Source organism: Bombina bombina, chromosome 6 (genome assembly GCF_027579735.1).
Source record: "Bombina bombina isolate aBomBom1 chromosome 6, aBomBom1.pri, whole genome shotgun sequence".
In the NCBI taxonomy this organism is placed as follows: domain Eukaryota; kingdom Metazoa; phylum Chordata; class Amphibia; order Anura; family Bombinatoridae; genus Bombina; species Bombina bombina.
In genome coordinates this window covers 980608178-980625644 of record NC_069504.1, presented here as the reverse complement: position 1 = coordinate 980625644, position 17467 = coordinate 980608178, and the positions used below count along the sequence as shown (strand labels likewise).

Below are 17467 nucleotides of genomic sequence, written 5' to 3'. Positions count from 1 at the left end.
AAAACTAAAAAAAACATTATGAATAAAAAAACACAAAACCCTAATGACAAGTGTTTAAGGTCCCTTTAATAACTTTTACTAGTTTTCTGAACTTCAGACACGTATTCATCAGCAAATATTGCCAGCCACATTCTAAAGCTGTCATCCACTTCCTCCATAGACTCATAGAGATTAATTTACAGTCACTGCTATTAAGTCTAGCACCTCCCAGTAACAGATCTGCAATTACCTACAGTACAGCTCCAATAAGTGCACTCACCTAGTGCCATGACATATACCTTCTTGTAGTTATATCCGCAGGTGGCACCTACCTCCCTCCTGTACCACGGCAGAGCTTTCCAGGTGCCAGGATTCTCCACGTGTTCCTTGCGTGTCTCCTTGTTTACTCCCGGACCCCTCCCTCCTCTTCCTGGTGCTACTGCTTGCCGCTCCCATCTCTAGTTGGAGGATAAGATTTCAGCCCTTCCTTAAACTGCTAGCGCAACGCTTAATGCAAATTTAAGAAAGATATATCCTGTATTGTGCAGGGGTTACTAGCTCTGTCCTGCTCTGTGTGTCCAGGCATAGCAAATGTTTACAGCCTGCACACCGGCTTCTGTAGTGAGGGGTAGGCGGTAGTTGCAAATCTGAGCGGCAACTTTCAATTTCAAGCCTCAGTTTTAAGCACACCTGCTCTGAACAGGCAGCTGAAAATACATTTTTCCGGGAAAGGTTGTAATTAAAGTTGCCTCTCAGATTTACCGCCTACCCCTCTCTACAGAAGCCGGTGTGCAGGCTGTAAACATTTGCTGTGTCTGGACACACAGCGCAGGACAGGGCTAGTAGCCCCTGCACATTACAGGATATATTCTGTTTAAATTTAAAAAAAAATCTTCCTCAATCCACACGAATAAGCATGGGATATCCCCACCTGTTTCCAATACAGACTAGAAGCCACCCACTGGTTACACTCAGGGGACTTACCTGCCACAGTGGGCTCCCTTTTCCTGGCAGGGGCACTCTGCAAACATCCCAGAGACGACACCATTTAGCAGAGTGTTGTGTTCAGCACATCGGCTTCTTTTCCTGTTCTGCCAACACTACCGCCGCACCCCCGCTGGCCGCTATTAGAATTACATTTTAAAAAAAAAAGCTTAAACTCTGCTGCAGTCTGCTTGCCCGCAGCAGGGCTAAATGTAAGAAAAATCCACATGCCCAGCACACGGAACTGCATTTCCCGGGCGTCGGGCGATAGGAATTGTGCATTCCTGAATTATACCCACATATATACATATACAAGAAAGAAACCTGCTGCCCTCTTGACAGATGTACATTGAGTGAGAGTGCACTTTATGCAGGATTGTATATATATATATTTATATATAAGTATACAAACCGCACTCGCTGGGTTTCAGACAAACTTCAGTTTTTCTTTATTCTGGTGATGTGTCAAGGATAATCTCAGAGGAAGGGGAGATTATTCTCGTAATTTCACCAGAATAAAAAAATACTGAAGTTTGTCTGAAACCCATCGAGTGCGGTTTGTATACTTATATATATAAATATATAACACCAAGTATGCTTTTTTTGCCAAACTTTTTGGACTTTCCTTCCTTGACCTCATGAAAAGTCATTTTAGCTTTTTTTTGTATGACACATCACAGCTGTGCACACTGGTTTTATTTTCCCACAGTATGTTTTTTTCCATAGAATAATATATAATCATAAACCTAATTTCCTGGTCTAATAAAGCTTAAAAAGGGATATTAAATACTAAATTATTATTATATATTGAAAGAAAAGATAAGTCTGTCTGTGAATAATATGACAATGCATTAAGGGACAGGAAACCCCAAAATTTTCTTTCATGATTCAGACAAAATATACAATTTCAAACAACTTTTCAATTTACTTCTGTAATCAAATTTGCTTCATTCTCTTGTTATCTTTTGCTGAAGGAACAACTTTGCACTGCTGGCAGCTAGCTGAAGACCTCTAGTTAACCAATCACAAGAGACAAATGTTTGCAGGAACCAATCACAAAGCACATTTAAAAATAGAAGTGAATTTAAAGGTGTCATATAATTACATGCTCTGTCTGAATTATGGAAATTGAATTTTCATTTCCCTATCCCTTTATTTTAGTTGTTTAAAGAGAAATGAAACCCACATTTTCTGCTTGATTCGTATAAAGCATACATTTTTAAACAACTTTCCAATTTACTTATACTATCAATTTTGCTTCGTTTACTTGTAATCCTTTATTGAATATTCAGTCACCAATCAACAACCAGTTCCCAGCTCCTGAACCTACTTATGTATACTTTTCAACAAGGGATACAAATAGAACTAAGTAAATTAGATTAGATTAGGGACAGACTTCCCAAATTCAAGAATCACTAAAAAATATAGGGATGTCTGATCACCTTGCTTAAAGGGACATGAAACCCCAAATGTTTCTTTAATGATTCAGATAGCGCATATACAGTTGTGCTCATAAGTTTACATACCCTGGCAGAATTTATGATTTCTTGGCCATTTTTCAGAGAAAATGAATGATTACAAATAAACTTTTCTTTCACTCATGGTTAGTGTTTGACTGAAGCCATTTATTAGCATTCAACTGTGTTTACTCTTTTTAAATCATAATGACAACAGAAACTACCCAAAAGACCCTGATCAAAAGTTTACATACTCTGGTGATTTTGGCCTGATAACATGCACACAAGTTGACACAAAGGGGTTAAAATGGCTATTAAAGGTAACCATCCTCACCTGTGATCTGTTTGCTTGTAATTAGTGTGTGTATAAAAGGTCAATGCGTTTCTGGTCTCCTGACAGTCCCTTGCATCTTTCATCCAGTGCTAAACTGACGTTTCTGGATTCTGAGTCATAGGGAAAGAAAATGAAAGGATCTGTGGGAAAAAGTTAGTTGAACTGTATAAAACAGGAAAGGGATATAAAAAAATATCCAAGGAATTGACAATGCAAATCAGCAGTGTTCAAACTCTAATCAAGAAGTGGAAAATGAGGCGTTCTGTTTGATAACATACTGCATTCATCTTGCCATCAATTCTGCCTAATTTTCCTGTGCCTTTGTAGCTCACACATCCCCAAAACATCAGTGATCCACCTCCGTGTTTTACAGTAGGAATGGTGTACCTTTCATCATAGGCCTTGTTGACTCCTCTCCAAATGTAGCGTTTATGGTTGTGGCCAAAAAGCTCAATTTTGGTCTCATCACTCCAAATGACTTTGTGCCAGAAGGTTTGAGGCTTGGCTCTGTATTGTTTGGCATATTGTAAGCAGGATACTTTGTGGTATTTGCGTAGTAATGGCTTTCTTATGGCGACTCGACCATGCAGCCCATCTTTCTTCAAGTGCCTCCTTATTGTGCATCTTGAAACATCCACACCACATGTTCTGTATTTCACCTGAAGTTATTTGAGGGTTTGTCTTTGCATCCCAAACAATTTTCCTGGCAGTTGTGGCTGAAACTTTAGTTGGTCTACCTGACCGTGGTTTGGTTTAATCAGAAACCCTTATTTTCCACTTCTTTATTAGAGTTTGAACACTACTGATTTGCATTCTCAATTCCTTGGATATCTTTTTATATCCCTTTCCTATTTTATACAGTTCAACTACCTTTTCTTCCAGATCCTTTTACAATTCTTTTGCTTTCCCCATGACTCAGAATCCAGAATCGTCATTGCAGCACTGGATGAAAGATGCAAGGGTCTGTCAGGAGTCCAGAAACTCATTGACCTTTTATACACACACACTAATTACAAGAAAACATATTACAGGTGAGGATTGTTACCTTTAATAGCCATTCAAACCCCTTTGTGTCAACTTGTGTGCATGTTATCAGGCCAAAATCACCAGGTATGTAAACTTTTAATCAGGGTCATTTGGGTAGTTTCTGTTGTCATTATGATTTAAAAAGAATAAACACAGTTGATTGATAATAAATGGCTTCAGCCAAACACTAACCATGAGTGAAAGAAACGTTTTTGTGTTATCATTCATATTCTCTGAAAAATGGCCAAGAAATCATAAATTCTGCCAGGGTATGTAAACTTATGAGCACAACTGTAAATGTAAACAACTTTCCTACTACCTCCGAAGGTTGTCCAGTGAAACGTACATTGGAGACGATTGGACCATTGGACTCCTATGTCACTGGGTGGGTTAGGACTCTTTTGGACTTCAACTCGCTTTCTGCTCACGCTTGTATTCTATACGCTTGTGGGTTGTTGTTAAGTAAAGTCTTTTTAAACCGATTGTTTTTAATTGTATTAATAAATACTTTTATTGAATTTTGGAGTTCTACCGGTCCTCTGTTTTCAGCAAAAGAAATCATTTCATGGGCTTTCTATACTAAGGGCTGAGTCGTAGCTCTTGTTTGTGTGAATACGATTTCATCTATCTCTCAGATTGGATTTCTCACAGAACTTCACTATTGTTTGCAATTTATTTTATTTTAAGAACACTTCCACTGACGACCCCTGGACTGTATATCCTATTGTTTGTGCAGTTTATTACACATTTGTTTTTAGTTTTATTCATGTTATGGTCATTGTTACCAAAATGTTCTTTGACTTCAATGTTTGATATTATATCTGTATCGTTTGATAGCACTAAATCCAATATTGCTTAATTCCTAGTTGGCTCCTCCATTTGACAAGAAGTTTTCCCTGAAAACATCTCGCTTAGCTGTATTACTAGTTTTATTGGCCCAGTTTATGTCGGGGTAGTTAAAATCTCTATAATTACAGCACTGTTATTATTAGCAGCCTTTACTATATGCATTAGTAGTCGAGTTTCCACCATGTCACTAATGTTGGGGGACTTACAGCATGTTCCTAGTAACATATGTTTTTAGAATTTTATTCCCCACTCCTTATTTCAACCCACAGGGTCTCTACATTATCACCTGTATCATTATAAACATCTCCCCTTATTGTAAGTTTATGGTCAGGTTTAATATACATGCAGATTCCTCCACCCCTTTTATTTTTATTCTAAATAAAGTATAACCCTCTAAGTTAACTGCCCAGTCATGTGAATCATCCCACCAAGTTTCAGTTGCTGTCATACATTTAATTTTCATGTGCTTTCTGCTGCTACTTGGTGCGCTTGCCTCCAATCTTTCTAATGTTAAATTTCCTAAGTGTACCCTTCTGTCATCCCTTCCTCAAGATATTCTAGGTGTGACATAGTCACAGACTGATCTATCTGTTCTAATATGCTTGACTGACCCCCCACCCTTACCTAGTTTAAAAGATTCTTTAAGTGTTCTACATCCTCTTCCCAACACACCTGCACCCATGTCATTCAGGTGTACAAATTGTATCCAAGTGAAAGTCAGCCCAGTGCTCTAAAAAGTCAAATACTTAATTTTTACACCATATTTAACCAGGAATTAACTAACCTTACTGGGTTAGCACATGGAACTGATAATATCTCTGAAAGTATTACCTTGGAGGTCTTTGCTTTAAGCTTCCTACCTAACTCCCTGAAGTCATTTTTAGGACACTCCATCTCCCACTGATTCCTTCATTAGTGCCAATATGCACTATGACTGCAGGATCAGACCCGGATCCCTCTAACAATCTATCAATACTCCCCACAATATGCCTAACACGAGCCCCTGGAAGACAGCAAACGGTTTATTTATTTTTGGATCACAAATTACCCTATCAACCTTTCTAATAATAGTCTCCTACAACCAACATCTTCCTCAACAGATCAGTATTTGTTTCCTTTAATTTGTTCTTCTTCTAGTTAAATAATTATCTTAACGCGCTGGAGAGTGCAGTAACCCGAACCTCTTTTTGCCCAAGCCATGGCCACGCTAGCAGGAGGCTTATCGCACTCGGCTCCCAGGTCCTGGGAACTTAAGCCAGGTGTTAGCGAGGCTGGGGCTCTGGCAAGAAGAGGATTGGGTTAGTGTTCTCTCCAGAGCGCATAAAGGTAAGCATTTGTATCTACAGGTGAACTTTTCACCTGTAGCTTTGAAACATTTACATTTGTTTAAAGAAAATATAATTTTGGTTTTGTTTTAAACAAACAAATTACCTCTACAATTTTCTGGCCTGCACATCCCTAATATATAAACTAAATTAGGTAAAATTACTTTTCTTTCATGTAATTAGTAAGAGTCCATGAGCTAGTGACGTATGGGATATACATTCCTACCAGGAGGGGCAAAGTTTCCCAAAGTTTCCCAAACCTCAAAATGCCTATAAATACACCCCTCACCACACCCACAATTCAGTTTTACAAACTTTGCCTCCCGTGGAGGTGGTGAAGTAAGTTTGTGCTAGATTCTTCGTTGATATGCGCTTCGCAGCAGGTTGGAGCCCGGTTTTCCTCTCAGAGTGCAGTGAATGTCAGAGGGATGTGAAGAGAGTATTGCCTATTTGAATACCATGGTCTCCTTCTACGGGATCTATTTCATAGGTTCTCTGTTATCGGTCATAGAGATTTCTTCTCCTACCTCCCTTTTCAGATCGACGATATACTCTAATATACCATTACCTCTACTGATTCTCGTTTCAGTACTGGTTTGGCTATCTATATATTTTTCAGCGGAATTGGCTGTCTTTATTTTATCCCTCCCTCTCAAGTGACTCTTGCGTGGAAGTTCCACATCTTGGGTATTTATTATCCCATACGTCACTAGCTCATGGACTCTTGCTAATTACATGAAAGAAAACATAATTTATGTAAGAACTTAACTGATAAATTAATTTCTTTCATATTAGCAAGAGTCCATGAGGCCCACCCTTTTTTGTGGTGGTTATGATTTTTTTGTATAAAGCACAATTATTCCAATTCCTTATTTTGATGCTTTCGCTCCTTTCTTATCACCCCACTTCTTGGCTATTCGTTAAACTGAATTGTGGGTGTGGTGAGGGGTGTATTTATAGGCATCTGGTAGGAATGTATATCCCATACGTCACTAGCTCATGGACTCTTGCTAATATGAAAGAAATGAATTTATCAGGTAAGTTCTTACAGAAATTATGTTTTTCCCAGAACAATCAATATAAGGGTCATATTTATAAATGTAATTTGGAATCAAAGAAAAGATTGTCTAGATAGATAGATATAAAAAACACAAACATATACACACACACATAATATTTTTGATTTAGAAATTTCTATGATGATCAAGTTGTAGCATTAACCACAGATCTTCCATTTCAATATTTTATGAGATTACATATTTATGGCAATTCAAATGTCATGGGGCTATGTTATAGTCAGAAACATACAGGTGTTTTAGGGTAGCGCTAGTTGAAACCCTTGCTACATATACTTCCCTGTTCTCACAACAGAAAAAAGGTGATTTTTTTTGGATAGAAAATAGTCTATATGTGCACTAAAAGAAAGCTATAGGGTTAATTGTAATTTCAAATATTTGATGTATATCATAAGTGAAATAAAAATATTTGCAAAATGTTTGCAAAAATGTGTGCAAAGTGTGTTTGCAAATTATTTGCCGATACGAAATAGAAAATAATTTAAAAATGTGTTATTTCATGCAAGCACAAATAACAAATTTTTAAATTATTTTCTGTTATAGTCGGCATCTTGTTTCAAGAAAGATTGATCCATATTTAAAAAATTAATTATACAGATTATTTTTCAACGTGAATAACCTTTGTCATAGTTTATTTGTGCTTGTGTTTAAAAGTATAAGTGGGAGACCAATGCACATGGATGTGACATGCAGCCATATTGGCAGCAGGGCACAGAATGGCTTTGCCACAAAACGTTAATCACTTACTCTATATGTATGGGGAGATGCTGGCTCCAAAGAAGCCCCTATCATCTAAAGAGAGCAAACCACACACATACAGTAACCCTATGAAAAGAGGAGATTACTTTCATACTGTCGAAGTTTAATTCTTCTGTAGATACAAACTGATTGTCTTTAGAAGGGCAATAGCCTTTCTACTAGGTGACTTTTAGGCTGCTTTGAGCTACAAAATAAATAAAAAAACTAGCATCCCCATATTAGCATTAAAATGAGGCAGGTGATTTTTGAGATAGGAGAGGTCCCCCTTTCAAATGTTCACGTTTACATGGCTATCACATGTTTACCATGGCAACAATAAACACCTGTGTATATGGAACAAATTAATGGGGTAGTCCCTCTGTCACCCTCCATAATGCATAGAGGGATGTGAAAGGGGATACTCACTATCAAAAAGAGTGATTCCTGACAGGCTGTCCACCTGCCTGATGATTGTTCTAGCAGTTACAAATACCTATCAGGACTAGTCCTAGATGTTCTTACCCCCCCCCACACACACACACTGTCAGGGTTTTTTCCCTGTTTTGCTTGCCATGTGCTGCTGGCAGCCAGTTTACTCACCTCTCTTGCTGACTATGGTGCATTGTGGGGGATGCTGCTCATTTCCTGCACTTCCTTTTATGGCCAAACTGGTGTGCATCATCTGTGTGAGACAGGATGCAGTCTCAGAATTGTGATGTCATCACTTATTATTTAAAGGGCCTCAGTATGCTTTGCCTTTGCGTTGTCTCAGACCTGTTTGTGAGAGTTCCTGTGTATTACCTGGCTGCCTGACGTCCTTCCTGGTTCCTGATCCCTGGCTTGTTCCTGACTCTGCTGTTTACCTTGTTCCTGATTCCGGCTCGTCTGACTACTCGCTTTGGCTCCTGGTTCGGCTCGTCTGACTATTCGCTTTGGCTACTCCTGACTCGGCTCGTCTGACTGCCAGCTCTGGTTTTGACTCCTGGCTTGTTATTTGACTTGTGGACTTTTTATTATTTTTTTGCTATTAAAGTGAAGGTAAAGTTACCTTGTTGTCGATCTTGAAAAACATTCTTTGTCCCAAATCAATATGACTTTCATTCATAATTTTTTTAAAAATTTCAGTGTAAATAAATTAATCACTGTAATACATCAATTTTTGAAGCTCCGCAAATTTCCGTGTTTTTTTTTTTTTTTTGTCTCAATCACGTTTTCAGATTACCCAATTGAAAATCTGGCTGTTAGGTCGGCCGTCAATCCACGTCATCTGTTTCTGCGCATGCGCTATCCTTTTTTTCCCAACACATAGCAATCCATGTGCGCTCCCATTTCGCACATGCGTATTTGTATAATCTTGGAATTCCCATACTACGTCATCGGCTGAGCGATATGAAGAATGCAGCTGCTTTCTGTCTCACATAACATAGTACTGAATGAATATAGTTATTCATTATTAAATACTATGTTTACAAGCAGATTAACGCATGCGCATTGGATAAGGGGTTTGCCGATTTGCGCATGCGCAATAGAGAGTGCAATTGTGATTTACGCAGGTGCAGTTGAACTTAGCATCGTGAAATATATATTGGTATATATACCAATTGTCATTGCCTCACCCATGTGTTCAGTTAGAAACCAGTAGTGCATTGCTGTTCCTTCAACAAATGATACCAAGAGAATAAAGCAATTTTAATAATAGAAGTAAACTGGAAATTTGTTTAAAATTGTATGTTCTACCTAAATCCTGAAAGAAAAGTTTTGGTTTCATGTCCCTTTAAATGCAGTTGGTGCAAATGAGTAAAACAGCTTTAGCACAGGGTTGGAAATGCCTTAACAGCAAGTACTGGCATAAACACCAGCTTGTGGTGCATACAGTTAAAGGGCAGTAAATAACAAAATGTTTCTGCCGGTTTTCCAATAGATTAACAGATCAGCAGATCTTACTGTAAAAATTATTAGAACAGATTAACACCTTGTTAGCTGCAATTGTTTTTTAATGGCCAATCGCCCCACACAACTTTCCTTGTCAGGAAGAGCCACTATGGACTTGAGTCTGAAGATGACAGGGCTTGCCGCTATCATTGTGTTAACAAAATATATCATGTGTGGTCTTGGCAGAAATGATAAGGTAATCTGCAAAATAGGGCAACGTATGCTAAAGTTAGACTTGTGCCTGCTATGTACTCTTTTAATTTTCAGGACTGGAAAATTTGAATTACAAGAAAAGGGTTCAAAATAAGTTTGATAACTGTCCCTTTAAGCATCTAGTATTACGCAGAAATGCAAACAAACATCGGGGGTTTATAAAGATACTGTCTATTAAAATAAAATTGTATGAAAATAGGATTTGATCTTTGATAGTTTGTTTTTTCCATTGCAGCTGAATTAAAGTGATAAAAATGTCAAAATTGAAATGTGCATTTCAATTTGCTATATACTCCTATTAGCACAAATGCTTCTAGTACACATTATATTACAGTTTTTCAGTGGCATATGCACGTATCCTGTGTAGGCCTGTGCAGCAGTATTTAATCAGGAGGGTCAGCAGTAGCTTGTGTGACACAAATTACGTCTTCAGAAGCAATATATACCACTGCCAGCTCTCTACGCAAGCATGGTGTTTGAATACTGGTGCACATACCCTCACAGGATATGCGCATATGCTGCAGAAAACCTGTAATCCCTTTTACTAGAAGCATTTTTGCTAATGGAAGTATATTGCAAAAATGCTTCTATTTCATATTGAAATGCACCCATGCACCTCTTAATTTTTGACTTTTCTATTCCTTTAACGCAGTATTTTGTTTTGTTGTAGCAATGATGTAAATAATTTATACTTTCCCTTTCTCAGTGTGTTCTTATATATTGGCAATAGCGCTGCGGAATCTGTTGGCGCTCTACAAATAACCGATAATAATAATAATTGGCAATGACCTATTTATTGTATGCTGCAAAATAATGTATTTCTGCATTTACATTTATTAAAACTGTATTATGATTAACCAAATCCATAAATTATACAGAATAGTGAAATATAATTGTTTTCATATCTTAATTTCTTTCCTAAGATATGGAAAGTCCACAACGTCATTCAATTACTAGTGGGAATATCACTCCTGGCCAGCAGGAGGAGGCAAAGAGCACCACAGCAAAGCTGTTAAGTATCACTTCCCTTCCCACAAACCCCAGTCATTCTCTTTGCCTTGGTGCATGGAGAAGGTGAAGTTTTGGTAACTGAAGAAAATTGGATTTCTTTCACTACAAGCAAGATTTTAACTATTTTAGAAAGCCAGAGTAGGTTTACTCTGATCTTTCCCTTTTTTTCAAAGATTGGGTCTAGCCGTACTTCACATTTTCCTAACACTTTTGCTGCCCATGGTATAGAAAGCCAGAGTAGGTTTACTCTGTTCTTTCTTTTTCTACAGGTCTCTGTGAGGAGTGGCATCCTCTCACACACTGTGTAGGCTGTCCTCCTGCCGGATGGCTAGATACAGGTAAGTGCCTCTTGTCTTCTAAGTATGGGAGACTGTGTGCTTTAAAGGATCTTAAAAAGCACAGCTGATTTTCCCTTTATTTTTTAATGGCTCAATGTATAGAGGTAATTGGCCTGATGGTTTCATGGACGTTATCCCTTTTCTCGAGTTCATTTGAGAGCTCTGCAGTTATGCATACTCAATGGAGCGGTGACCATTCGGATCTCTTTTAGAGAATAGATCTAGTTCAGCTTTTAGAGATTCTTTTCTGTGGGGGTTTTCTCAGGAGTGTCTGTCTCAGGTCACATGTTTCTGGAGACATTCCTGAGTAATTGTGACCACGGACGCCAGCCTGCAGGGCTGGGGAGCAGTTTGGAACTCTTTAAAGGCGCAAAGACTTTGGACTCAAGAGGAGTCTGCTCTCCCTATCAACATTTTGGAGTTGAGAGCGATTTTCAATGCTCTGAGGGCTTGTCCTCAGTTGTCCTTAGCCAAGTTTATCACGTTCCAGTCGGACAATATCACACCTGGGGCTTACATCAACCACCAGGGAGGAACTTGGGGTTCCTTAGCCCTGAAGGAGGTGGCTAGGTTTGTTCAGTGAGCGGAAACTCACAATTGCTGTCTATCTGCCATCCACATTTTAGAAGGGGTCAGCTGGGAAGCGGACTTCCTGAACAGACAGATTCTTCTTTCCCGGGGAGTGGGTTCTCCATCCGGAGGTGTTCTCCAGGTTCACCCTCAAATGGAGGGGACTGGAGTTGAATTTTATGGCGTCTCGGCAGAATGCCAAGCTTCCAAGGTATGGTCAAGGTCAAGAGATATGTTGGCCACCCTGATAGTTGCTCTGGCGGTTCCTTGGGATTTCAGTCTTGCATACCCGTTTCCTCTGTTTGCTTTCCTTTCACAAGTCATTGCTCGTATCAAACAGGAGAGAGCATAAGTAATTCTAATATCTCCTGCGTGGCCTCGCAGGATCTGATATGCAGACCTAGGGAAGATGTAATCTCTTCCACCTTTGAGGTTGCTTCTGAGGAGGGACCTTCTAACACAGGGTTCATTCCTTCATCCAGATCTCGTTTCTCTGTAGCTGATTGCTTGGAGATTGAACGCTTAGTTCTATCTAAGAGTGGTTTTTCTGAGTCAGTCATTGTGACCTTGATTCAGGTTAGGAAAGCCTGTTTTTAGAAAAATTTACCATAAGGTATGGCGTATATACCTTTATTGGTGGGAATCCAAGGGCTACTCTTGGTGTCAGGTCAGGATTCCTAGGATTTTGTCCTTTATCCAGGAAGGGCTGGAGAAGAGTTTGTTACACAACGTCTGGCGAATGTGCCGGATGTTTATTCCTTTGGTTAGGCCCTGGTCAGAATCAAGCCTTAACATTGTTCTTAAAATTTTGCAGCAGGCTCCATTTGAGCCATTACATTCCATAGATATTAAGTTGTTATCTTGGAAGGTTTTGTTTCTTATTGCTTTCTCTTCTGCACGGAGAGTCTCGGAACTCTTGGCTTTGCAGTGTGATTCGCCTTACCTTCTTTTTCATGCTGTTAAGGCGGATTTCTCCCTAAAGTGGTTTCAGATAGAGAAGGAACAACATTTTCCTTATTAATATTTCTATGTCCTAATCCTTCTACTCATAAGGAACGTTTGTTGCACAACTTGAATATTGTGCATGCTCTTAAATTCTACCTACAGATGACTTAGGATTTTCGACAGTCCTGTTCCCTGTTTTTGTTTCTCTGGAAAGCGTAAAGGTCAGAAAGCTACTTCTACTTCTCTTTCTCACTGGTTGAGAAGTATTATTCATTTTGCTTATTAGACTGCTGGCCAGCAGCCTCCTGAGAGAATTACAGCTAATTCCACTAGGGCTGTCTCCTCTTCTTAGGCTTTCAAAAATGAAGCTTCTGTGGAACAGATTTGCAAGGCTGCAACTTGGTCCTCTCTGCATACTTTTTCCAAATTTGATAGTTTGGCCTCGGCTTTGGCAGAAAGGTTCTTCAAGCGGTGGTGCCTTCTGTTTAGGTCTGCCTGTCCTTGTTCTCCCTCCCTGTTCATTCTGTGTCCTCTAGCTTGGGTATTGGTTCCCACTAGTAATTGAATGACGTTGTGGACTCTAAATATCTTAGGAAAGAAAACAAAATTCATGCTTACCTGATAAATGGTGTATAGTATCTCATAGGGGGATACAAAGGCGCGCTGTTATAGGCAAAAAAGATAATACAATGGAAAAAGGAATTAAGATTCTAGACAAAAAATATTTTTAGAAATAGTTACTCAGTTCTTTCTCGAGTATATCTTACTCGGCTGATGGCTGTGGAAAAAATGATTAGAGTCCGTTTGTATGTAGTAATCTTGATAGTCGATGCTTTAATGTAGGCAGCTCCTCTTGTTCCCAGAGAGCGGGGATGTAGCTGTTTAGAGAAAGAGATAGAGGGCGCCACATAGTGTGATATTGTTTCATAAGGAGTGATACAAAAGCAGAGAGGTAATGCGCTTACCAATAGCTGTGGTACTGTGCTGTGACCAGTACAATCTCGCCTGCTAGCACTTAAATCAGTGGCTAGTATACTGTCAAACAGGATCCTTCCTGGGGCTCTTCCTTCAGATTGTAGTGTTTGCTGTGAGCGAATCTTAGTTTTGCAACTTTGATATTTTGCTCAGTGTTGTTGTGTCAAAAGATGTGTACAACTTCCAAGGTTAAAAGAATTAAAAAAAGCTTTATTATAACGCGTTTCTCAACCTCCAAGGGTCGTTTCTTCAGATACCAAAGCGCTTTGGTATCTGAAGAAACGACCCTTGGAGGTTGAGAAACGCGTTATAATAAAGCCTTTTTTAATTCTTTTAACCTTGGAAGTTGTACACATCTTTTGACACAACAACACTGAGCAAAATATCAAAGTTGCAAAACTAAGATTCGCTCACAGCAAACACTACAATCTGAAGGAAGAGCCCCAGGAAGGATCCTGTTTGACAGTGTACTAGCCACTGATTTAAGTGCTAGCAGGCAAGATTGTACTGGTCACAGCACAGTACCACAGCTATTGGTAAGCGCATTACCTCTCTGCTTTTGTATCACTCCTTATGAAACAATATCACACTATGTGGCGCCCTCTCTATCTCTTTCTCTTACCTGATAAATGTCTTTCTTTCCGGATATGGAGAGTCCACGACCCCACCCGTTGTATTAAGACAGTTATTTTTGACTAAACGCCAGGCACCTTTACACCTTTTGTATTATTCCTTTTTCCATTCCCCTTTAGTCGAATGACTGGGGTTTGTGGGAAGGGAAGTGATACTTTACAGCTTTGCTGTGGTGCTCTTTGCATCCTCCTGCTGGCCAGGAGTTATATTCCCACTAGTAATTGAATGACGTTGTGGACTCTCCATATCCGGAAAGAAATTTTTTTATCAGATAAGCATACATTTTGTTTTTCTGCTTCCGTTAAGCAAAACCATCTGCACAAACCAATATGTAATTGATGTTTTTTTTTCTGTAATGCATTATCTAGAAGACTGAGGACAGATGTTTGCCTTGTTTGTCAAATTGCATCTTTTTATATTCATGCTAAGCAAACAATTTTATCAGTCTAAAAAAACAGGCTCATTTTGGTGAATTTGTAAAATGTAGACATTATTTTGTAGTATTAATGCCATCTTTACTGTCAACAGCCTTCTTGATACAGTGTTCCTGTGGTGAATATTAGAACATCTGTTAACTGTGATAAGCACATGTTTTCTTGTGACATTCAAATAGGTTGTATTTTGGAAGCTTAGAACGTTAACATTCTAACAATAAAAAAATATATATATTTTTTGCTTTTTTTCCAGTGAAAAATGCAAACTTCTTTTTCCTGCCATGTCACAATTGAAACACTGCAATAGAAGGATATTTGTTTATATTTTATAGACAAAATACATATATTTTTTATCTAACATATATATGTATTTAAGATTATAACATATTGTCATTTATAACTGTTAGTTTATTTGAGAAGATCTGCATACACAATAAATGTTTTATAAGCATTTAGAAATCAAAAAAGGACTAATATAAATGAACTTTTACACATATCAAGCAATCACTGTGCAGCATGTAGGAATTCAGATTGAAGTTGCAGGAAAAGCAAGCAAAATTAATATAGTTAATTAAAGTGACAGTCTACACCAGTATGTTTGTTTTAAAAGATAGATAATCCCTTTATTACGCATTCCCTAGTTTTGCGTAACCATCACAGTTATATTAATATAATTTTTACCTCTGTGATTACCTTGTATCTATGCCTCTGCAAACTGCCTACTTTTTTCAATTCTTTTGACAAACTTGCATTTTAGCCAATCAGTGCTGACTCCTAGGTAACTCCACGGGCATGAGCACAGTGTTATCTATATGACACACATGAACTAACACCCTCTAGTGGTGAAAAACTGTCAAAATGCATTCAGATAAGAGGCGCCTTTCAATGTCTAAGAAATTGGCAAATGAACCTTCTAGGTTTAGTTTTCAACTAAGAATACCAAGAGAACAAAGCAAAATTAGTGATAAAAGTAAATTGGAAAGTTGTTTAAAATTACATGTCCTATCTGCATCATGAAAGTTTATTTTGGACTAGACTGTCCCTTTAAAGCGTTTTTGTGCAATAAAAAACTTCATATGGGGAATTTATAAATTTATATTGAGTTTAATGCCCATTTAAACATAAGAAGACAATACAGTGCTGTTTTATTGGGTTTTATGCCACTGATAAGGGCTTTTATGGCCAGACATTCTCATGCCCATTCACCATTATGTTTTCCAGGGCATCACCACTGGTATTTGTATTACTTACTACAAGTACTTAATCATGTCTCTGCTTTAGAATCAGACAGTCTCTGATTGGCTGAACTGGGCAAGCACGCCAACAAGACGCTTAATATGAATACAAAGTTTACTGAGAGGTATAGTTGCTTGACCAATCAGAGTCGTATCATTTGAATTAAGGTGCCCCTAGACTGCTGCCTAATTTTTTTAATATCTAATCTTCACCTAGTTTTGTTTTAGTACAAGTTTAGTGCAATGCAGTTATAATGCTTTTTAATACATATTCACAAACGCTTAAAGGGATACTAAACCCAATTTTTTTCTTTCATGATTCAGATAGAGCATGAGATTTTAAGCAACTTTCTAATTTACTCCTATTATCAATTTTTCTTTGCTCTCATGCTATCTTGATTTGAAAAAGCAGTACTGTAAGCTTTAGAGCCAGACCATTTTATGTTAAGCACCTGGGTAGCACTTGCTGATTTGTGGCTAACTGTAGCAAACCAATTAGCAAGGGCTACCCAAGTGCTGAACTAAAAATGGGCCGGCTCCTAACCTTTCATTACTGCTTTTTCAAATCAAGATAACATGAGAACAAAGAAAAATTGATAATAGGAGTAAATTAGAAAGTTGCTTAAAATTGTATGCTTTATCTGAATCATGAAAGAAAAAAATTGGGGGTAGTATCCCTTTAAATGGTGTATATACATATTTTTCTATTGTGTAAAATTAGAGCCATTAACTTATGTATACTTTTTATTATTATGTTATATTATGGCTTCACTCGGCTTATTTAGATCTACATTTTGTAATCATGTATTTATTTTAACTAACCTGGAAATAAAAGAAAATATCAGTCTGGGTAAACTCTGTTTTTCTTTGTTTCATTTCAGGAACAGGAGACATAGTTTCGATAATGATAACCGAAGCAAAAGGTCGAGAAATCTTAACCTACGTGGAAAGAAACATTTCTGTGCTTATGGCCATAGCAGTTGGGTCACGTGGTCAAACTAAGAACTTTAGCCGAGGCTCCTTGGTGTTTGTATCCATCTCGTTCATTGTTCTGATGATCATTTCGTCAGCATGGTTAATATTTTATTTTATCCAGAAGATCAGATATACAAGTGCTCGCGACCGGAATCAGGTAAAATACCAAGTGTTTAATTTGTCATTTTCATACATCATAATTTGTGTTCAGGAAACAAAATAAAATAAAACTACCCAAGTACATTAATCTTAATTTATAAAATAGCTTTTATAATCTTGACGTCTTGCTATTGTATTGATATACAGTATATATGTTGTTTGATACATTTATATTTATTTCACACTTAAAGGGACACTGTACCCAAATTCTTTCTTTTGTAATTCAGAAAGAGCATGCAATTTTAAGCAACTTTCTAATTTACTCCTATTATCAATTTT

The 17467-nt window shown here is 38.0% G+C and overlaps 1 protein-coding gene across 3 annotated transcripts in view; it reads left to right on the top strand.

The window, feature by feature from the left end:
• The window catches only part of RNF130 (ring finger protein 130), a 625517-nt gene that overhangs the window by 315281 nt on the left and 292769 nt on the right, over positions 1-17467 (top strand). For all 3 annotated transcript variants that reach the window (XM_053718646.1, XM_053718647.1, XM_053718645.1), the window contains exon 3: positions 16936-17186. In XM_053718646.1, coding sequence (XP_053574621.1) covers positions 16936-17186 — 251 coding nt within the window. The remainder of the gene's footprint in view (positions 1-16935; positions 17187-17467) is intronic.